The 17,563-nt window shown below is 34.6% G+C and overlaps 1 protein-coding gene across 12 annotated transcripts in view; it reads right to left on the reverse strand.

Annotated features, from left to right (window-relative positions):
• Window positions 1–541: 541 nt before the first annotated feature.
• The window catches only part of LOC131146960 (SKP1-like protein 21), a 31,805-nt gene continuing 14,783 nt past the window's right edge, over window positions 542–17,563 (reverse strand). For 7 of the 12 annotated variants that reach the window (XM_058096844.1, XM_058096840.1, XM_058096841.1 and 4 more), the window contains 4 exons: window positions 13,480–13,601; window positions 13,188–13,360; window positions 8,824–8,957; window positions 542–933 (listed from right to left, as the gene is read on the reverse strand). In XM_058096844.1, the coding sequence (XP_057952827.1) occupies window positions 917–933; window positions 8,824–8,957; window positions 13,188–13,360; window positions 13,480–13,601 (446 nt within the window). In that variant the 3' untranslated portion in view covers window positions 542–916. The remainder of the gene's footprint in view (window positions 934–8,823; window positions 8,958–13,187; window positions 13,361–13,479; window positions 13,602–17,563) is intronic. The other 5 variants (XM_058096851.1, XM_058096849.1, XM_058096848.1 and 2 more) reach the window with 1 other exon arrangement.

A 17,563-nucleotide genomic window follows, 5' to 3' on the forward strand; every position in this document is an offset into this window, starting at 1 on the left:
CTGCTAACCAAATTTGGTCTACCAAAATATATTCTATGAAATATTTATATGTATATATTATATGAAATTGGACACATTCAAGTAACTACTTCTCAGTACTTCATTTCTTCATTCTTGTATGGATGTTTCAACAAATTTTTATGTTAGAAGCATAAATTTCAAATCTTAAGTAAATTTTAACACAATTTTATAATACATATTATCCAAATCTCAATACAAATTCAAACTTAACGCCTCTTCCCTGCAAACAACAGTGGCAGAGATGACGAATCCTTTTTTTTCTTTCAAAGAGAAATTCTCAACGAAAAATATTTCAAATGAAGCCCAATTTGGGGAGCTCAGAAGAGGCTAGGAAACTTTTGTGGAGTTTAATTCCTAGAATGAGGGGGGTTGATTTTACATGTTCACAAAGCCTATGTTGAAAATGCAAAGCAACCCCTGCAATCACCTTCTGGAGTTTCCATTTTCCACAACTCAAATTCATGTACATTCCTCCAAAGCAATAATGGCCAAAAAAGAAATTGCAAAACAATATGAGGGATGATTCCAAAAGAATATTAATAATAATAACAATAATAAGAAAATGTGAAATTGACTCGGGTTTCAAAGTACAGCAGCCAGCCGATGTCAAATGGCTGAGAATCAAAAACAACAAATTTAAAGTTTCCAGAGGAATGAGCGGATTTTGCTCACATTTTCCCCCCCTTCCTCAAACATAGAGGATGACCAAAAGACCTAAATTGCATTCCAGCGACGGCAACACAAAAAAAAACATAAATACTTACATGCAGTCTTTCAAAAACCACTGCCATCTTCTCAAGGGTCCAACAGCACCAAACCCTGCGTTCATGATGTTCTCAAAACCACTGCAGCAGGCTGGCCACCACAAGAAATCAGTCATCCTATTGTAGGATTATTATCTCCGGTCCAAACCTGCAGATTGAATCCTCAATAAGCTACAGAACATCACAAAACCCTTGAGTTACATGTAAATCTGCACGTGCCAAAGTAATGGTGCAGTCAAGACACTAATACCTCAACACTGAGCCGTTCATCATTAAAAATAAAAGGAAAATATTACATAAAGAACACCCGGTGCAGATGGCTCCCAAATCATATCAGCAGTCTGAGTCACTACATAAACCTAAAAATTAAGGGCTGGTAATACCCAGATTTTCTCTAAACTCCCGGGTTAGATGATATATGGTGGTAGAATGCTTCATCGGCATTTAGGATGCAAACCTAATATAGCATTTCTAGAAAGCAGACGACCATTTGTGAAGTAAACAATCACTTGATATGTGAATGCATTTATTATTTATTATATTAAATAAACAAGGCATGAAAAGAGAAGCGGAAACTAATCATTAAAAAGCAGGTGTTTATTGTGGAATGTTACAACCATTTTCCTAGCAATGTTGCACTAATGAATTATTGGTCGTCCAAAGCACTCCTAGAGCTCACACGTAATTTTCAATAAGCAATTTGCCGCATGACTAGGTTGCTATTAACCATTCCCAAACTGAGACTTGCACGCATCTAGCGAAAAAAAAAAAAAAACAAAGGAAAAAAAAAACTTGCCACTTTTTAAGCTTTACAGAAACACTGTAACTAGGTTATTACAGAGCATCTGAGGGTACAAGTATAATTTACAATAGATGGACTGTAACAGTATAACTTGCAGCACATGCAACCCAGATATTTCATTACTCAAAAGTCGTTGCCTTGTCCAAGCATTTGGACATCTCGGATTTGAATAGCCAATGCCAAAGAATCATAAATTGAGTGGAGAAAGGCTACGATAACACATTTCTTCACATGGATGATGAATAATTAACTGAAGAAAGAAGACGGAAAAAGAATCTAGAGATCAAAATGTTACTTCTTTATCTGCTGTATAACTGAAATTACTTCCAATATAAAACACAAATCTTACTACCTGGTTCCCACCAGAGACAAAAATAATCTAGAGAATCAAAACTTTACTTTTTTATCCGCTGCACAACTGAAAATGTTACTCGCAATAGGAAACACACATCTTACTACCTGGCTCCCAACATTAAATAACATCCCAGGCTCTCAGAAATTTTGCCATTATTTGCTGCCCAAAATAATCTCTGTGGGGGGCACACAAACAGCTCTCCAGTTAGTTGGCAGGATGGTTTAGCACTATTGTCATCATTAAATAGACTCAGGTAACCTCTTACCCTGACACACACATCATTCTACCTGCCTAATGTAATTGTTTCGGTATGCAGTCTTTCCTAGAATGAAAATTTCCGTTGAGAGATGCATGCTAGGAGCAATCTAGGTTAGGTCTAATCTGCACATAAAAAGTATAGTTATTGTGTGATAACCATACCCTTTAGGCCACGATAAATTTAAACTACTTTGATAAATTAGCATGACTTGCTTTATCTTCCAATAAATAAGTTCATGCTAGTCATGTTATTCATTTATTTGAGTTGTGTTAATTGATATTGGAAATTCCTTTTGACTTATTAATGGTAGGAGGGGTTTAGACGAAAAAATATTATGAGCCAAGCTAAAACATAAATAGCATGAGAGTTGGGGCAAAGAGGGGAAAAAAAAAAAAGATGGGGCATGCTGAAACCAAGTGTGACACCTCACAGCACTACAAACCAGCAGACGCCACTTAGCAATTCTGAAAAACCAGCAGCAGACACCTAGTGCACAGCTGTCAGCACCATGGTATTAAATAACGGCGGCGACCATTACGTAACGCTGTTGCACAACGTTTTTTGGGTTACCGATACCGTTACACACCACAAAATTGGTGGGAAGAAAAATCATGGCTATAGCAACCGCTATGGACCACAACCGTTACATAAAGGTCGCTATGGGCCATTACATAACTGCTACAAGACTATTACACCAAATAAATTATTTTATTTTTTACTTTTTCGTCTCACTTTTTCCCTCTCTTTCATAAATCATTCTCAATATACCATGTGACAAAAAGAGGAAAAGATTATAACGAGGATGACAATGATACAAAATTTACTATTTCTTTAAATACTCGCACGAGATGCATTAATTAACAATTTTAAAATACTAACTTGTTAGGAAAATATTTTATTTTGATAATATTAGTAATTTGATATTTATGTTCTATATATTTCAACTTCAACTTTCTTATGTTCTAGTTATTTTATATTTGTGTTATTCGTATGTCTTATGTGTCTAATAGATTAATGGAGTGTAATGTATTTTGTTTTATTACTTAATTTAGCTCACACAAGAATTTATCAGAGATGAGAACAATGAGAAGTATAAATACTATACACACACTGACACACGTAATTTTTCTATCAATGGTGGTTTAAACCAAATGTAAAATTGTTGCCCTTACCAAATAAGTTAGTTGAGCTAAAGGATCCAAAATACACTAAAACTCTTTCTAAGAAGGGTTAAAAGCTTAAAGCATGCAAGTACGCTAATATGCACAAGGTTGTACGTGCTTGAAAAAAATTCACAGTCGTTAGACTCGTTTTCCGTTATGTAACATTTGCTACTCTCGCTTCTCGTTACACCTGTTACCATTACGTTACACTACCCGCTACCACGATTTCAAACCATGGTCAGCACTGCAGGACCCCTGTTGCCTCCAGCTGCTATGGTCCTGCCACGTGTCCATCTGCTGTATTGACTTTTCCAACCTGCAGAACAGCCTGAACATAGAATACTCCAAAACTCTTGCTGAAAACCCTAGTTCTAGAGAGAGAGAGAGAGATAAATCTGCAGAAAATCAGGGAAATTCAGAGAAAATACAGGAAATTCAGAGAGGAGCTTCGACTAAGTTGAAGAAGCTGAATATCAAAGAAGGTGTTCTTCATTTTCATTTATATATTTAAAGGAAACAAGGGTAAAAGCTTGTATAAATTTGAACACAATCTTTATTCAAAGCAACCTGTTCATCTAAATTGTGTTCATGCACCTTATAAACATGCATATATGTAAGAAATCATGTGTTGTCCTTATTTGAATAAAAGGGAGTTAATAATGTCTACTGAGCTTGTGGTTGCTCACCCTATTCCTTAATGATTTCAGGTTCAAAGTGAAGCAGAACTCCACTTGTTAGGTTCTCCAAGATACTACCATTTTGACATGTATTACAGGTTGGCAGGAAGGCAATAAAGATACTAAGCGTGTGTTCAGTTTTCGGCAATTATGTATGCAGACTGCTTTAGATGAACAGATTGCTTTGAATAAAGATTATGTTCATGCACGTTATGATCATGCATGCATGTAAGAAATCATGTGTTATCCTTATTCAAGTAAGGGGGAGTTAAGCATGTCTACTAAGCTTGTGGTTGCTCACTCTATTCCTTAATGATTTCAGGTTCAAACTGAAGGAGAACTCCACTTGTTAGGTTCTCCAAGATACTACCATTTTGACATGCATTACAGGTTGGCAGGAAGGCAATAGGGATACTAAGCGTGTGTTGAGTTTTGGGCCATTATGTATGCAGACTAGGGAGAGAGAAAAATGTTGTATTAAAAGTATAGGTCAAATGTAAAGAGCTTGTTACTAAATGAAAAAACGTTTATAGTTGCTTATGGAATATATATGTTTTGTGCTTTCAACAAATGTTCACTCTTAAATTGGCTTTTAACTTGGTTCCAAATGATGATTTGTAAAACAAATTCTTGCCTAGGCCTAGTGACTCCATTGGATTTTAGATGGACTCACGGCCGGTCACATGCCAAAAAACAAGGGACATGACATATTGAGCCTGGTTGTCCAATGACTCTAATCTATCAGAATAATTAAGGAAAACCAATGCTCATCTTTTGTTTACTGCGACTAGTATACAAGAGTGTGACTTGGGTCCCCCTTTCTTTCATCGTCCTGTAGAGAGAGAAGATTTCATTCAGGAATGGTTCCCTTCTTTTGACAAGGAATTGTGTTCAATTTCCAAATCTGATCTGCTCAAAAATAAATGTCTGATAATCTAGGCCTCACAGAAAATTAGCAAGGGGATCATTTCAAAGGAAAAACAGGAAAATTCTCTCGCTGCCCTTGACTGTTTTTACTCCTTGTGGAATGAGAATGATATTACATTTACCAATGGTTCTATTTTCAAGACCCAGATCCAGGCCACCCAAACACCTGATTTGTGATGATTTTCTGTTTTAGTGGAAACTTCTTGTAGATGGATCTTAGAATCAAGAGACAAAATGTTGCCACAGCAGCAGCAATTTATTTGATCCACCCGGTCAGCTGAGAAGTTACGCTTTGTATTGGACTTTGGGAAGTCAGCCGAATCATTGGAGAGCATCCTTGGAGGTCTGAGGTAGGGGTGAGCATAATTCGGGGAAAACCGAATTAACCGAATTAACCGACCGAAATTGGTCGGTTCGGTTCGGTTAAAAAAACCGGTTCGGTCGGTTCGGTTATGCATTCCAATATTTTGGGGAATCGGGTTTCGGTTCGGTGAATAGAAAACATTAATTCGGTTAACCAATTAACCGAATTAATAATTAATTAAATTTTAATTTTAAATTAGTAAATGGAAATCCTGTTATTCTATTATCTATATTTCTAATTTTCTATTCCCTCTCACTCTCAGTCTCACACTCTCAGTGCTCTCAGAAGTCAGAAGGCCCTCCGGCACCTCCCTCACTGTCTCTCTCTCGCTCACCCGAGCTCAATCCACCACAGTTCGCACCATCATCTTCACATGATGCTATCGCCTGCGCCCATCGCCATCGTCGTCGCTGGCCATCGTCACCAGCACACAAGCTCCCTTTCATTCTCATTTTTATTCTCTCACAGTCTCGGACTCTCACGCACAGAGCAGTTCACCGATAAGGAGAGAACCACCCTGGCTCCTCCTCACTGGCATCAACTATCAAGCTCGCCCGAGCCCAATTGTCTTCCTAACCAACCACCTTTCCTCCACATCAATCTCCACTTCTCAGTTCTCCGGTTCTCCCTCTTTGCGAATCGCCTCCTCCTCGCTTCGCCTAAGCCCCTCTTCCAGTCTTCCCAATTCGTGACCCATCCCGATCCCGAATCCCTCTTCGATCGGCTCTTCCCTCGCGTGGGCGTGGTGATGGATCTACACTCAGTGACTCTGGACTTCAAGGCTTCAACCTTCCCCCACCTTCCCTTGTTTCAGTCTGGATACACTCATACACATACATTGATACACATACACTGATACACCTTCCCCCCTTCCTAGTTTCGGTTAAAATGGGTTAACCAAATTACCCAAAAAATAAATTCGGTCGGGTTCAGTTCGGTTCAGCCAAACGGTTCAATCGGTTCGGTTAACAGTATTTTTTAACCGAAATTTTCAGTTAATTCGGTTAATTAACCGAATTTGGCCGAACCGACCGTTTGCTCACCCCTAGTCTAAGGTTGGCTTTAACAGCAGGAGCTCGTGATGTTATGATGTGCCTCAGACTCCCAAATAATGGTGCCAACTCCCTCGTAACCATCAGCATTGTGAGTCCAAATGCTGGGCAGAAATAATTTGACCGGTGGTTGTTGACCTGAGGTTTGCCCACACCACTGGTTGATACAATTATGAGTCGTCATTTATGTTCAATTAATACTCTTCTGTGATACATGTTGCACCATTTAGAAAAGGATAAGTTGGCTGGAAAAAGGATGAGGAAAGAAATGGAAAAGGCACGAATACTAGTTGCTCAGGTCGTGCACATGCACATGTTCAATCAAACAGAGTCAGACACTAGCAAGATCAAGTGGTCAACACAGGCAGTCTACATTTAACTATATGGGGAGTTAGCGTGCTCTAATAAAGATAATAGAGCAAAAAACACTAAAATCATCCAAGCCAGGAGTAAATGATTTTCATGCTTGGAAATATTTTGACTGGGGGAGAAAAGGTGTGCCTGCAGAAAATGAATACCTGTAGTTTTGAATAGTTAATCTTTTGGTTATTTAAATTGCGAATGTCAAGCAAGGTGGTTCAGTGACGGTATGGGAGAATCCAATTGAAGGACATTTAACAAAACAGCACAAACTTTAGTGATTTTCTTCCCACTATGTGCAGGATCTGATGAGGAGGGTTGTGTAGAAAGGACCTGATAAGGAGGGTTGTGTAGAAGGTTTGTCAGTTATTCTTCCCTCCACTCAGCACCGAGCGTGTTTCTAGCATCATATTAACCATCAATCTCCATCTCACACCATTGAATTAACATCATTTATATCTTTGCTTCAAATCCCTGGCCTTACTTTGATTTGTTCATATTTTTGGCAATAGGAAGCACAAAGTCAACTGATTTTATGTGCAGGTTAGTTTCTACTAGATTTGTATAGATAACTATGAGGTAGTCACCATCCTTGTGTAGCAAAGAGATGAAATCATAAGTTTGCTACCTTCTGATGGTGAGAAAAGAACAAAAAGGCACATGCAAAAAATTCAACAAAAATGACAATGCTTCAGACAAACGGGCATAAAAAATAAATGTTAGCAGCATTTTACAATGGCCGCTACTTAAGCCATTGAACTAAAATAGAACTGACATATGATCAAATCAAATAAAGGAAGTAACTAATCAACATGAAATGGGATTGAATTTCTCCACTATAAATCAAGCAAGAAAAACACTTTTAAAAACTTGGTTGTGTTTGGTTTGAGTCACGCCCACTCCTAGGAATAAATTAGTTATAATAAGTTAGCTACAATAATTGTATAAAAATTATATTGTTGCCATAAATCAAATAACAAAGTAAATTTTATGAATCCATAACAAGAAATAGACAAGGAATAAATATTCCCAAATTTCATCGCCATCTATTCCTTTCTTATCAAATAATGGATCAAATAATAAGGAATATACAAGGATAACTATTACCTCTATCCCAAATTTCTCATTGTATTCCATCTTATTCCAAGAAACAGCTATTCCACAAACCAAGCGCAGTGTTAAGGTGCTAAACATGGTGGAAAGAATAACTATATGCACCCAAAATCTTAACCGGCCATTTTATCACTATTATCCAAAACTATAGGGGAAAAACAGACACACAAACTGAAAATGAGCAATGGAAACTAAAAACAGAAATCTAGCAACTTGTTTTGTAAGTTTTCAAAAACTAAAACAAATTAAAACCTAATTGAACTCATGTTCATTTTTGTCCTTGAATTAAATATATAATACTTAAAAAATATGATTCAAATAACAGAAATATAAGAGATATAAATTAACAAAATATTATAATAAAAATAGAAAGTAATCATAATTATTATTATTTGAAACTCACTTTTAGTACTCAAAGAAAAATCCTTCAGTACATGACAAAGAGTAATGGTAAAAAGAAATGACTCTTTCTAATGAATTACTATTTTCCCAAAAATTTCAGAAAATTTAATGATATTTTTATTTTAGACAAGTTTTAAATGCAGTCATTTGTTTTATAACTTTAACTAAATATATTGCATAGAATGAGTGATCCACAAGAGTCAATTCTAGATATTAAAGTACAACAGGAATAGGTTGCCACAACAACTAAAAGCCATAAAATCTGACTTTTATTTTTTGTGAAAGCTGACGCAAACACAAAAAAAAAAAAACAGAAAACTAGCAATGTAAGCAAACATCGTCATAAACCATTTTTTTACTGTACAGTAATGGAACAAAAAACAAGAAACAGAAATGATGCCAAACAGCCACTTAGTGTAGCATAAAAAGGAAACAGCAGTTTTTCACTAAGCAGGCAACAGCAATTATATCTGCACAATTTTGCACTCTTAAGGAATAGAAAGCATGAAATAAATGGAAGCTCTTTGACGAAAAAGTACGAAGTAGCTTGAAGCAAATGCATACTTGTATATCTATGTGAGGAACCATTGCTATTCATAGATAATGGTACAAGCCTTCTTTCCTGGCCCAACGATAGAATTTCCTGCATTCTTTCTGGCCAAACAGAATTAAGTCTCCGAGCAAAATCCTCCACTTCCCTGCATTTAAAAATTCCAAATTTAAATAATCTAAAACTCACAGGAAGAGGAAGATAATGGATAATCACAGTTTCATTTATTAAATCCAGAGATAAAATAGAGAGATCTGAGTAGAAAAGCAGAGAATGTAATTAAGGGAAAACAGAACCTGGAAAGGGAAACAGAAGGGGCAAAAAAATGCAATGATGTTCTAATGAGAATCTACATTGATGTTGCCATTGAATTTGCTCCAGTTTTAAATTCTATTTTACCTTTTTCTTTTTGGCTACGTTGAAAGAATATGAACAACTGATCCATGGCAATCATCCCCACAAACAATCAAAGGAGCCCCAAGCCCCTAACCAAATGGGGAACAATACCATGAGGGTCTAGACGGACAGCCTGTGGATTACAGTAGCATGTCTTAAGTTTCCGCCTTAGGGGGCCACAGACTCAGTCATCCTCTAAAGGGAGTTGCACAACCCATCTAGGGCATAGAAGATGCTGAAAGCATGAGGTCAAGGATCAATGACTAAATTAAGTCATACCACCATGATCATCCAACAACGATTTGAAACCCTGAACTTCTATTCTCCAAAGCACATGGCATAAACCCTAATGACTGCCACCACCCAATGGTTTCATGTGCTCGAGTATTCAAAATATAATTTTCATGAAATAGACCTTGTTAAAACTTGATATAGATTGTTGGCCCAAAACTTAACAGCTTAAACCTTTAGGTGAAGTAGTTGTCTAACATGGTATCAAAGCTAGTTACCACGAGGTCCTGAGCTCTAGTCTCATTGCCCGCATTCATTTTGTGGTATTTAAAAAATTATTGGAATCCCTATAATGGGTGATATTATTGTGTTGTTATCTCTCCAAGTGCTGTCAAGCTGCATGAGCAGGGGAGTGTTAAAGCTTGATATACATTGTCGGCCCACAACTTAGCAGCTTAAGCTTTTAGGTGAAGTGGTTTTCTAACAGACCTAATTGCTTTCATATTCAATATGATGCTGTATATTATAAGCAAGTGAAAGAATGAGAAGGCAAATATTTACATATATATATATATATATATATAATATTTATTCAACATTAATACCACCCAATTCAGTTTATCTAAACAAGCTATTGACCCATTGTCTTCCAGAATTTCTTATGGATCGATTACATCAAACAAACAAGTACATCTATCTCAAGTGTGGATGGAAACACCAATTAAATTCAAACAGCATTTAACAGTGTCTCTACCAGGCTCTGTTGAATTAATAATCTAATTAACAAAATGTTAACCCATAATTACTAATTACAATGATTTAAAAGCTGACATGAAAGATGTTTACTTGTTAAAAAAAACAAAAATACACAAAATGTTCTACACCAGTTACAGCAGCAAATAGTCTAATATTGTCATTCAACTAAAAAATACAAATTCAATAATTTCAAAAGGGCATTATTACTGCAAGCAGAAAATGATTGAAGAAAAATGTCTCCCCCCCCCCCCCAACAAAAAAAAAGACGATACAATTCCACAGATTGACAAGACAAAGTGATTAGATTCTCTCTGAGGCAAGCAACAAACATGAGAAGACAGTTAAATTGAGGGTGAGTATAGAAAGGGAAAGCACATGCATGACTAAAACAATGCACGTTGGGAGCAAATTTTATGACTCATACACACAAAGACACTACGTAATAGATGTTGGGGCGAATGGATGAACACTATGATGATAAATGCCGGCAAATATGCCCAACGCTCCAGCCACAATATTATGAGCTGCAAAGGGTCATAAATTTTCAATGCAAAGCATAGAATGGCAACATCATTTTTAGGGAAGGAGATTATAACTAATGAATTGATACAAGGAAATAAAACATAAGCGCAAAATCTAGTGCACAAGGCTTCCAAGTGTTTAGGAAAACTTAGAAGAAAATTTAATATTTTGATCGTACAATTAAATGATTAGATAATATTCCTTTGGTCCTTTTTAAAAAAAATAATAATAATAAGATGATATTTCTCTGTCAACCAAAAAAATAATTAAATGATATTTCAAAAAAAAATACATACCGTCATTATTATACTTGATTTGATATATAATTATAATTTATTTACTAATGGATCCCATCATTCTTTAAAAAAAAATTTTGATCAAATCTTTAAATTAAAATTTTAAATGAAGAAACTATATAGAGTAAACAGAAAAAATCAGATGACAATTCTCTCAACATGAAAAATCAAGTTCGTGTTGAGCTATTATGTGACAGACATGCATAAATATAGCACTTTTGTTAGTTACGAGCATGGTTTTAAATCACGGTAGCGGGTAGCGTAACGTAACGGTAACGGGATGCAGGAGTAGCGGATGTTACATAACGGGAAGCGGGTGTAACGGCCGTGAATTTTTTTGAAGCACGCACAACCTTGTGCATATTAGCGTACTTGCATGTTTTAAGCTTTTAGCTATTCTTAGAAAGGGTTTTAGTGTATTTTGGACCCTTTAGTTCGAGTAACTAAGTTATTTAGTAAGGGCAACAAGTTTACATTTGTTTTAAACCATCATTGATAGAAAATTACATGTGTGCGCGTATTTATACTTCTCACTATTCTTATCTGTGATAAATTTTTGTGTGTTTAATGAATTAATAAAATAAAATACATTATACACTCCATTAATCTATTAGTCACATAAGACATACGAATAATATAAATATAAAATAGCTAGAAAAGAAAGAAGGTTGAAGTTGAAAAATAAAGAACATAAATATCACATTACTAATATTATTAAAAAAAAAAAAAATTTCTAACAAGTTAGTATTTTGAAATTGTTAATTAATGCATCTATTGTGAGTATTTAAAGAAATAGTAAATTTTGTATCATTGTCATCCTCATTATAATATTTTCCCCCTCTTGCCACTTGGTATATTGAGAATGATATATGAAAGAGAGAGAAAAAGTGAGAAGAAAAAGTAAAAATTAAAATATTTTTTTGGTTTAACAGTCCTGTAGCGGTTACGTAACGGTCGTAGCAGCCTTTACGTAACGGTCACGGTCCATAACGGCCGCTACGGTCGTGATTTTTCTTCCCACCAATTTCGCGGTGTGTAACAGTATCGGTAACCCAAAAAACCTTTACGTAACGGCGTTACGTAACGGTCGCGACCTTTATTTAAAACCATGGTTACGAGTCAGCAGAACAATATTTTGAAAAACATATGTAGACATAAGAGAGAGTTATCTCATTAACAGGATTAACAACTTTTGAAAAAGTTTGGAGTAAAGCTGGTCAATTGGATGCTTTTTGTAAAATTTGTATAAACTGTGATTCACAGCTGAAAATGCACGTTATATCTATTTTTTGTTTACTTAACAATATTTTGAAAATGCACTTGATAACTATTTTTATTCTAAGAGAAATTTGACATGTATGCAATTTTATTCTCAATATTTATGTCTTAGAAGTCATACTTGTTATTCATCTAAATAATATTATACATTTCATAATAGTTTTGGAATATGTGAGAGAGGTTTACTTAAGATATATCTTCCTAACATGTATGATCCTGTTGCCTTCATTTTGTCTTTCACCCAAATGACCATTCTTTTGAGACCTTTTGCCATAAATAACATTATTCTTTTGAGACCTTTTGCCATAACTAACATTTTGATTAGTGGAATAAATTATGACTACTAGCTATTTGTTAAAGTTCTAAATAAACAACAAATCACTAAAATTTTACTGTGGAAAACTAATTGTTGCTCTATGATAGAAATATGACCCTTTTTAACTGGTACAGGAAGCAAATTCTAGCCATGTATAAAAATTTTTAAGTTCAAATTTTAACTGATCTAAAATAATTTCTCTAAATTTTATTAAAAAAAATATTTTTGTCCACAAAATATTTTGCATAATTTATATCATTCGTACATTCATATACACTGTATATGATCATATCCTGATCAAATTGTTAGATCAGCATGTTAGCATTGTACTGCCACCACTGTGAAAACACTTTTACTCCCAACATTTTCACAAACAGGCCCAAAAAAACAAACTAGATATTCTAGCGTACAAAAACTCATTACATTAATTGGGCAATGAATTGGCACAATTATTGAGCATGCATCACCCCCAAAAAAAATATTGATGAAAAATCAATATATTCTGAAAACCAAATGATCAATTCATATCATAATTGAGACATTCAAACTACAGACCCATATTTAAATTACATATCCATCTAACCTGTCAAGTTCTTCCTTCATTGCCGGATCTAGTTCATCATCAATGTCACCATCATCAAACTCAAGCTTAGGTGAAAAGGTCATGCAGGCAGAATCCTGCAACTTAGAAGATTTATTGGGACTACTTGCCCTGAGATTTTCAAGCTCATCACTAGCAGATAGGACATCCAGATCCTAAAACAGGAAAAAGACAACAGTATGCAAAATATCATTAACTCTCCAAGGAAGGAGGAGGAAGAGGAAAAAGAAAAGGAAGAAGAAGACCAGCGCATGGCTCAAACACAAACACACACACAGAGTTCGGTGGTCTCAACTTTCTGATGGTTTCCATTAGTACTGCTTGAAGACTCCTTCACTTGATCTTTCCTTCGTCTGTTTTTCTTTTTATTTTTATTAGCTCTAACCCCCTTTGAATCTGCAAAGCATATTTGCCCTCAAGTAAATTCATAATAAAAAATGCAAGGAGCTAACATGTTAGGACTTTTTCAAGGCTAGCCTGAAAAAATAAAAAAAATAAATATTCACTAAAAATAACCTGAGCCACAACATACTAATTAAACCGTCAATCAAACTCAAATATGTCAAAGACATGACACTGCTACGATAGACAAAGAAATAGCGCACATCATACAGAACAACTTTCATAGATTTATATCCAGTAAAGGTTTGCAACCATTTAACAATCACACATTCCACTAACTGAAGTAGTTTATTTAGCCTCAGTAGAGCCATGCAAACTTTACATGTTATAATACAACATCAACACAGGTACTGCCACTACTGTTATTATTTCTACATAGAATAACAAAGGACCTAGATTTTGACATTATTATTTGCCTCATAGTATTACTCAAAGAAATACAAGACAAAGAAAAAAATTGAAAGCAATATATTTCAACATTCTAACTGTTAAAATCTCCTAGCAATTACTCCATAACAAATGAAGCCCACAAAACATTTTCTTTACCCAAAGGCTACATGTACGTTCTTTCCACTCCCTCAGCTATAAGACATGTCTAAATTCAAAGCATGAAGTTTGTGTTCAGAAAACAAAACCATATAAAATACACTTTAAACCTAACTCAACCTAATCATAATTCAAATAACTCTTAAAACAGGGTAAAGATTTGAGTTTTCTAGGATATTAGCTCTTAAAGCAGGCAAAAGATTGAGCTGTACCATATGGCTGCAGAAGGCTGAAGAGTAGCTGCAAGAATTTATTAGAACCTAAAAATATATACTCACCTTTTTGGCCCTAGGCCTACTATATGGATTTCTAAGCAGGTACAAGATTGTGTTAGCTAGGATATAGTTGTTCAAGGCTGAAGCTGTTAGCTACAGAAATTTATTAGATTAAAAAAATACATAGATCTATCATTTTCTGCTTGGGCTAACAAGCAATGCTTTCACTCTATATTCAAGAGACCATAATCAAGTGCAGCTACTATGCCACAAACTATAAGCACAATTTGAAAAAGGAAAGTCAGATCTGTATACAATTCAAAACTAAAAGCAACCCATAGAATGTTCCAAAACCAATGCAAAATGTTCTGTATCAAATTTTCACTGAGCATCTAGGATTTAAGATTTGCAACAGTTGGTCTGCAGAAAAAAGTTATATTTCAACCAAGGTTCCAAAACTGCCCAATATGTACCCTTGTTCCAAGTCCAGCTCGTATCGTAAAGAATGGGAAAGAATATGATATCCTTATCCCACATTGGTCTCATTATAAAGGTTGGACATAGCTTCACTTGAATAATCTCTATTGCAAATAAGAAATATTATATGCAATAGAGTTCATTACGTTTTTATTTTAAGCAACTAAAAGGATATCAAAACGTACAACATATTTGTGTGCACACAAATGTATGTGTGTGTGTTTTTAGTTGAGAAGAATTCGATCTCAATGATTAATTGATTACAATGTGTTGTATGTATAAATGTATATTACCATAGAAGGTAACTCTAGTAGAAAATATTGACAACAGTATTAAATAAATCAGTATTCTTTTAGTCAATTTAACATTAAATTAATTTGAAAATATTTAAACCAAACTCATAAGAAAAAATAGTAATAGGAATACTCTAAAATTATCAGAACCAAATGATCATAGAGGGAAAGGATTAAAAAAATCCATTTCTTTTCTCACTGTCATTAATATCACTTGTATCTTAAGTATTTCTTGTGCTATTATTTCTTCTTGCCCAATTGCATACTGTTGCCGTTTTTTACAAGCTCTATAGTAAATTCACACTCTTATTTACACTATTATAGAGTTAGCTACAAATCTTAGAAGACATCCTTTTAAAGACTAAATTCTATTAGATAAAGTAACTTTTAGTATATGACTAACAAAGCTTTCTACCAATATTTATTTTTGAAAATTGTTAGTCTTTTTTATCATCAAATAAAGGGCAAATATTTTTTATGTATTACTTTATTTTAGTTTCATAGTTGTAACATTTTATACATTATTTTCTCGAATGAGTATATTCTCCTATAGAAATATAGATTTTCTTTTATACAGAAAAATGGTTCATGATGTCTAACGACTAATGCTAATTTAACTCCAAAATATACTTATCCGAATTCAAATATAAGTCCATCAAATTCTTGGCTTGTATTCATTATTTGTTTCTATTTTATTAATTCACATGCACATTCTTATCTTTTATAAATTTATAATTATAGCCTAATAATGGTAAATATTCAACAGTTTTTTTTTATCAGCAAAGAGAAATATTATTACTGTGGAATGAAGGCATCAAGGGGATGCCATCCAAGTACAACAAAAACAAAAAAAGGCAACACAACCCTCACGGAAAGGTTTCAAGGAAATCAAGGATTACAAAAAAGTCCCTCCCAACCAGCCCAGTTTGGCAACTAGAAATCATAGTTATCAAGTGTTCCATCACATCCTGAAGAGATGAAAACTTTACCTTGAAAGCTCTCCTGTTCCTCTCCCTCCACACTGCCCAAAAAATGGCAAGGGGAATGAGGGATAGAGACTTTCTTCCATCCTAGTTAGAGCAGAGCACTTTTCAGGTCCATAATAATAGTAATAATAATAATAAAAAGACACTCGGAAAAATTTCAACAAAAATAAATAGCAAATCAACAACTGAGTCAATTATGTAATCCAATCCAACTCAATTCCAAACCTCAAAGCAACACTAGATAAATAAGTATCAGACTAAAATATCCTAGGAAATCAGATTAGCATGGCCTTACACATTTAGCATGCCCCTCATAGTTTGTTTGACTAAAATTTAAATACAGCTTTCATATAATAAGCACATTTCCTCCAGATTCTAATTGAATGGTTCTATCCATCAATGAAGGGGTATGCTACATATCTTTCTGCTTCTTGAATAAGGTTTCTCTACTTGACAGATAATAAAATGTTTCTTAAATCTTAACTTAAATTCAGATTATTGACCAGCTGGCAACCATAGATTTAACAGCAAATACAGGAAAAAAGCAAATTTTCTTGGTCAGGATGCTCAGAAGAATCGCCATACAAAAAAATACAACTTCCACCCAAGGAAGAAGCAATGGTACCAAAAACAGACAAATGAAACCCATTCAAGAAAATCTGAATGAGAAATGTGCAAGTAATATTTATTAAATATTACACACTTATGAATAGAACTTACTCATACAACTCAAGACACTAACTAATTTGAGTCAAGATTTTGCGTTTCAATTTTCAAAACACAAATAAGGAAAGGACAATTATAAATATAGTCAATAAATGTTCTCAATTTTATTATTTTTAATTGCCTATATTTTCTAATTTAGGGCCCATCATCACATGCTCAAAGTGTTGGACATTCTCGCCTTCTTGCTTTGGAAGAACATGCAGAACGTGCTACAAATACGAGTCCAATTAATTATGAAGCTTTCATGTTAAAAAAGAACTTCTATAACCAATATCAGGAGACAGAGAAATGCAAGTTAGAAAGTACTTTGCCCTTTTTTATATAGGTAAAGAGATAAATGCATTAAAGGGAACCAAGGAGTGCCAAATCCAATACAAAAGGAAACAAAAGATTATGGATGTGTTAAGTCATTAAGTGAGAAGAAATGTGCATGAAGGAATTTTTCAATTTCTGTACAGGCAACTCCCTTCCTTCAAAGCCCTCCTATTTCCCTTCAAAAGCCACAAAACACACAAAAGGGGTAAATATTCCACACCTCTTTTGAAGAACCATCCGAGACTTATCTTTCCAGCAATGGAGGAGAATGGACACTATTTAGCATCGCCCAAAATATATGAAACCACTGCTAGATAATGATCCAAAACTTCCTGGATATAGGACAAGTACAGAAACAGGCAAATAGTGTTTCACCATTTTCCTAACACCTGAAACAC

Source organism: Malania oleifera, chromosome 13 (genome assembly GCF_029873635.1).
Source record: "Malania oleifera isolate guangnan ecotype guangnan chromosome 13, ASM2987363v1, whole genome shotgun sequence".
Lineage (NCBI taxonomy): Eukaryota > Viridiplantae > Streptophyta > Magnoliopsida > Santalales > Ximeniaceae > Malania > Malania oleifera.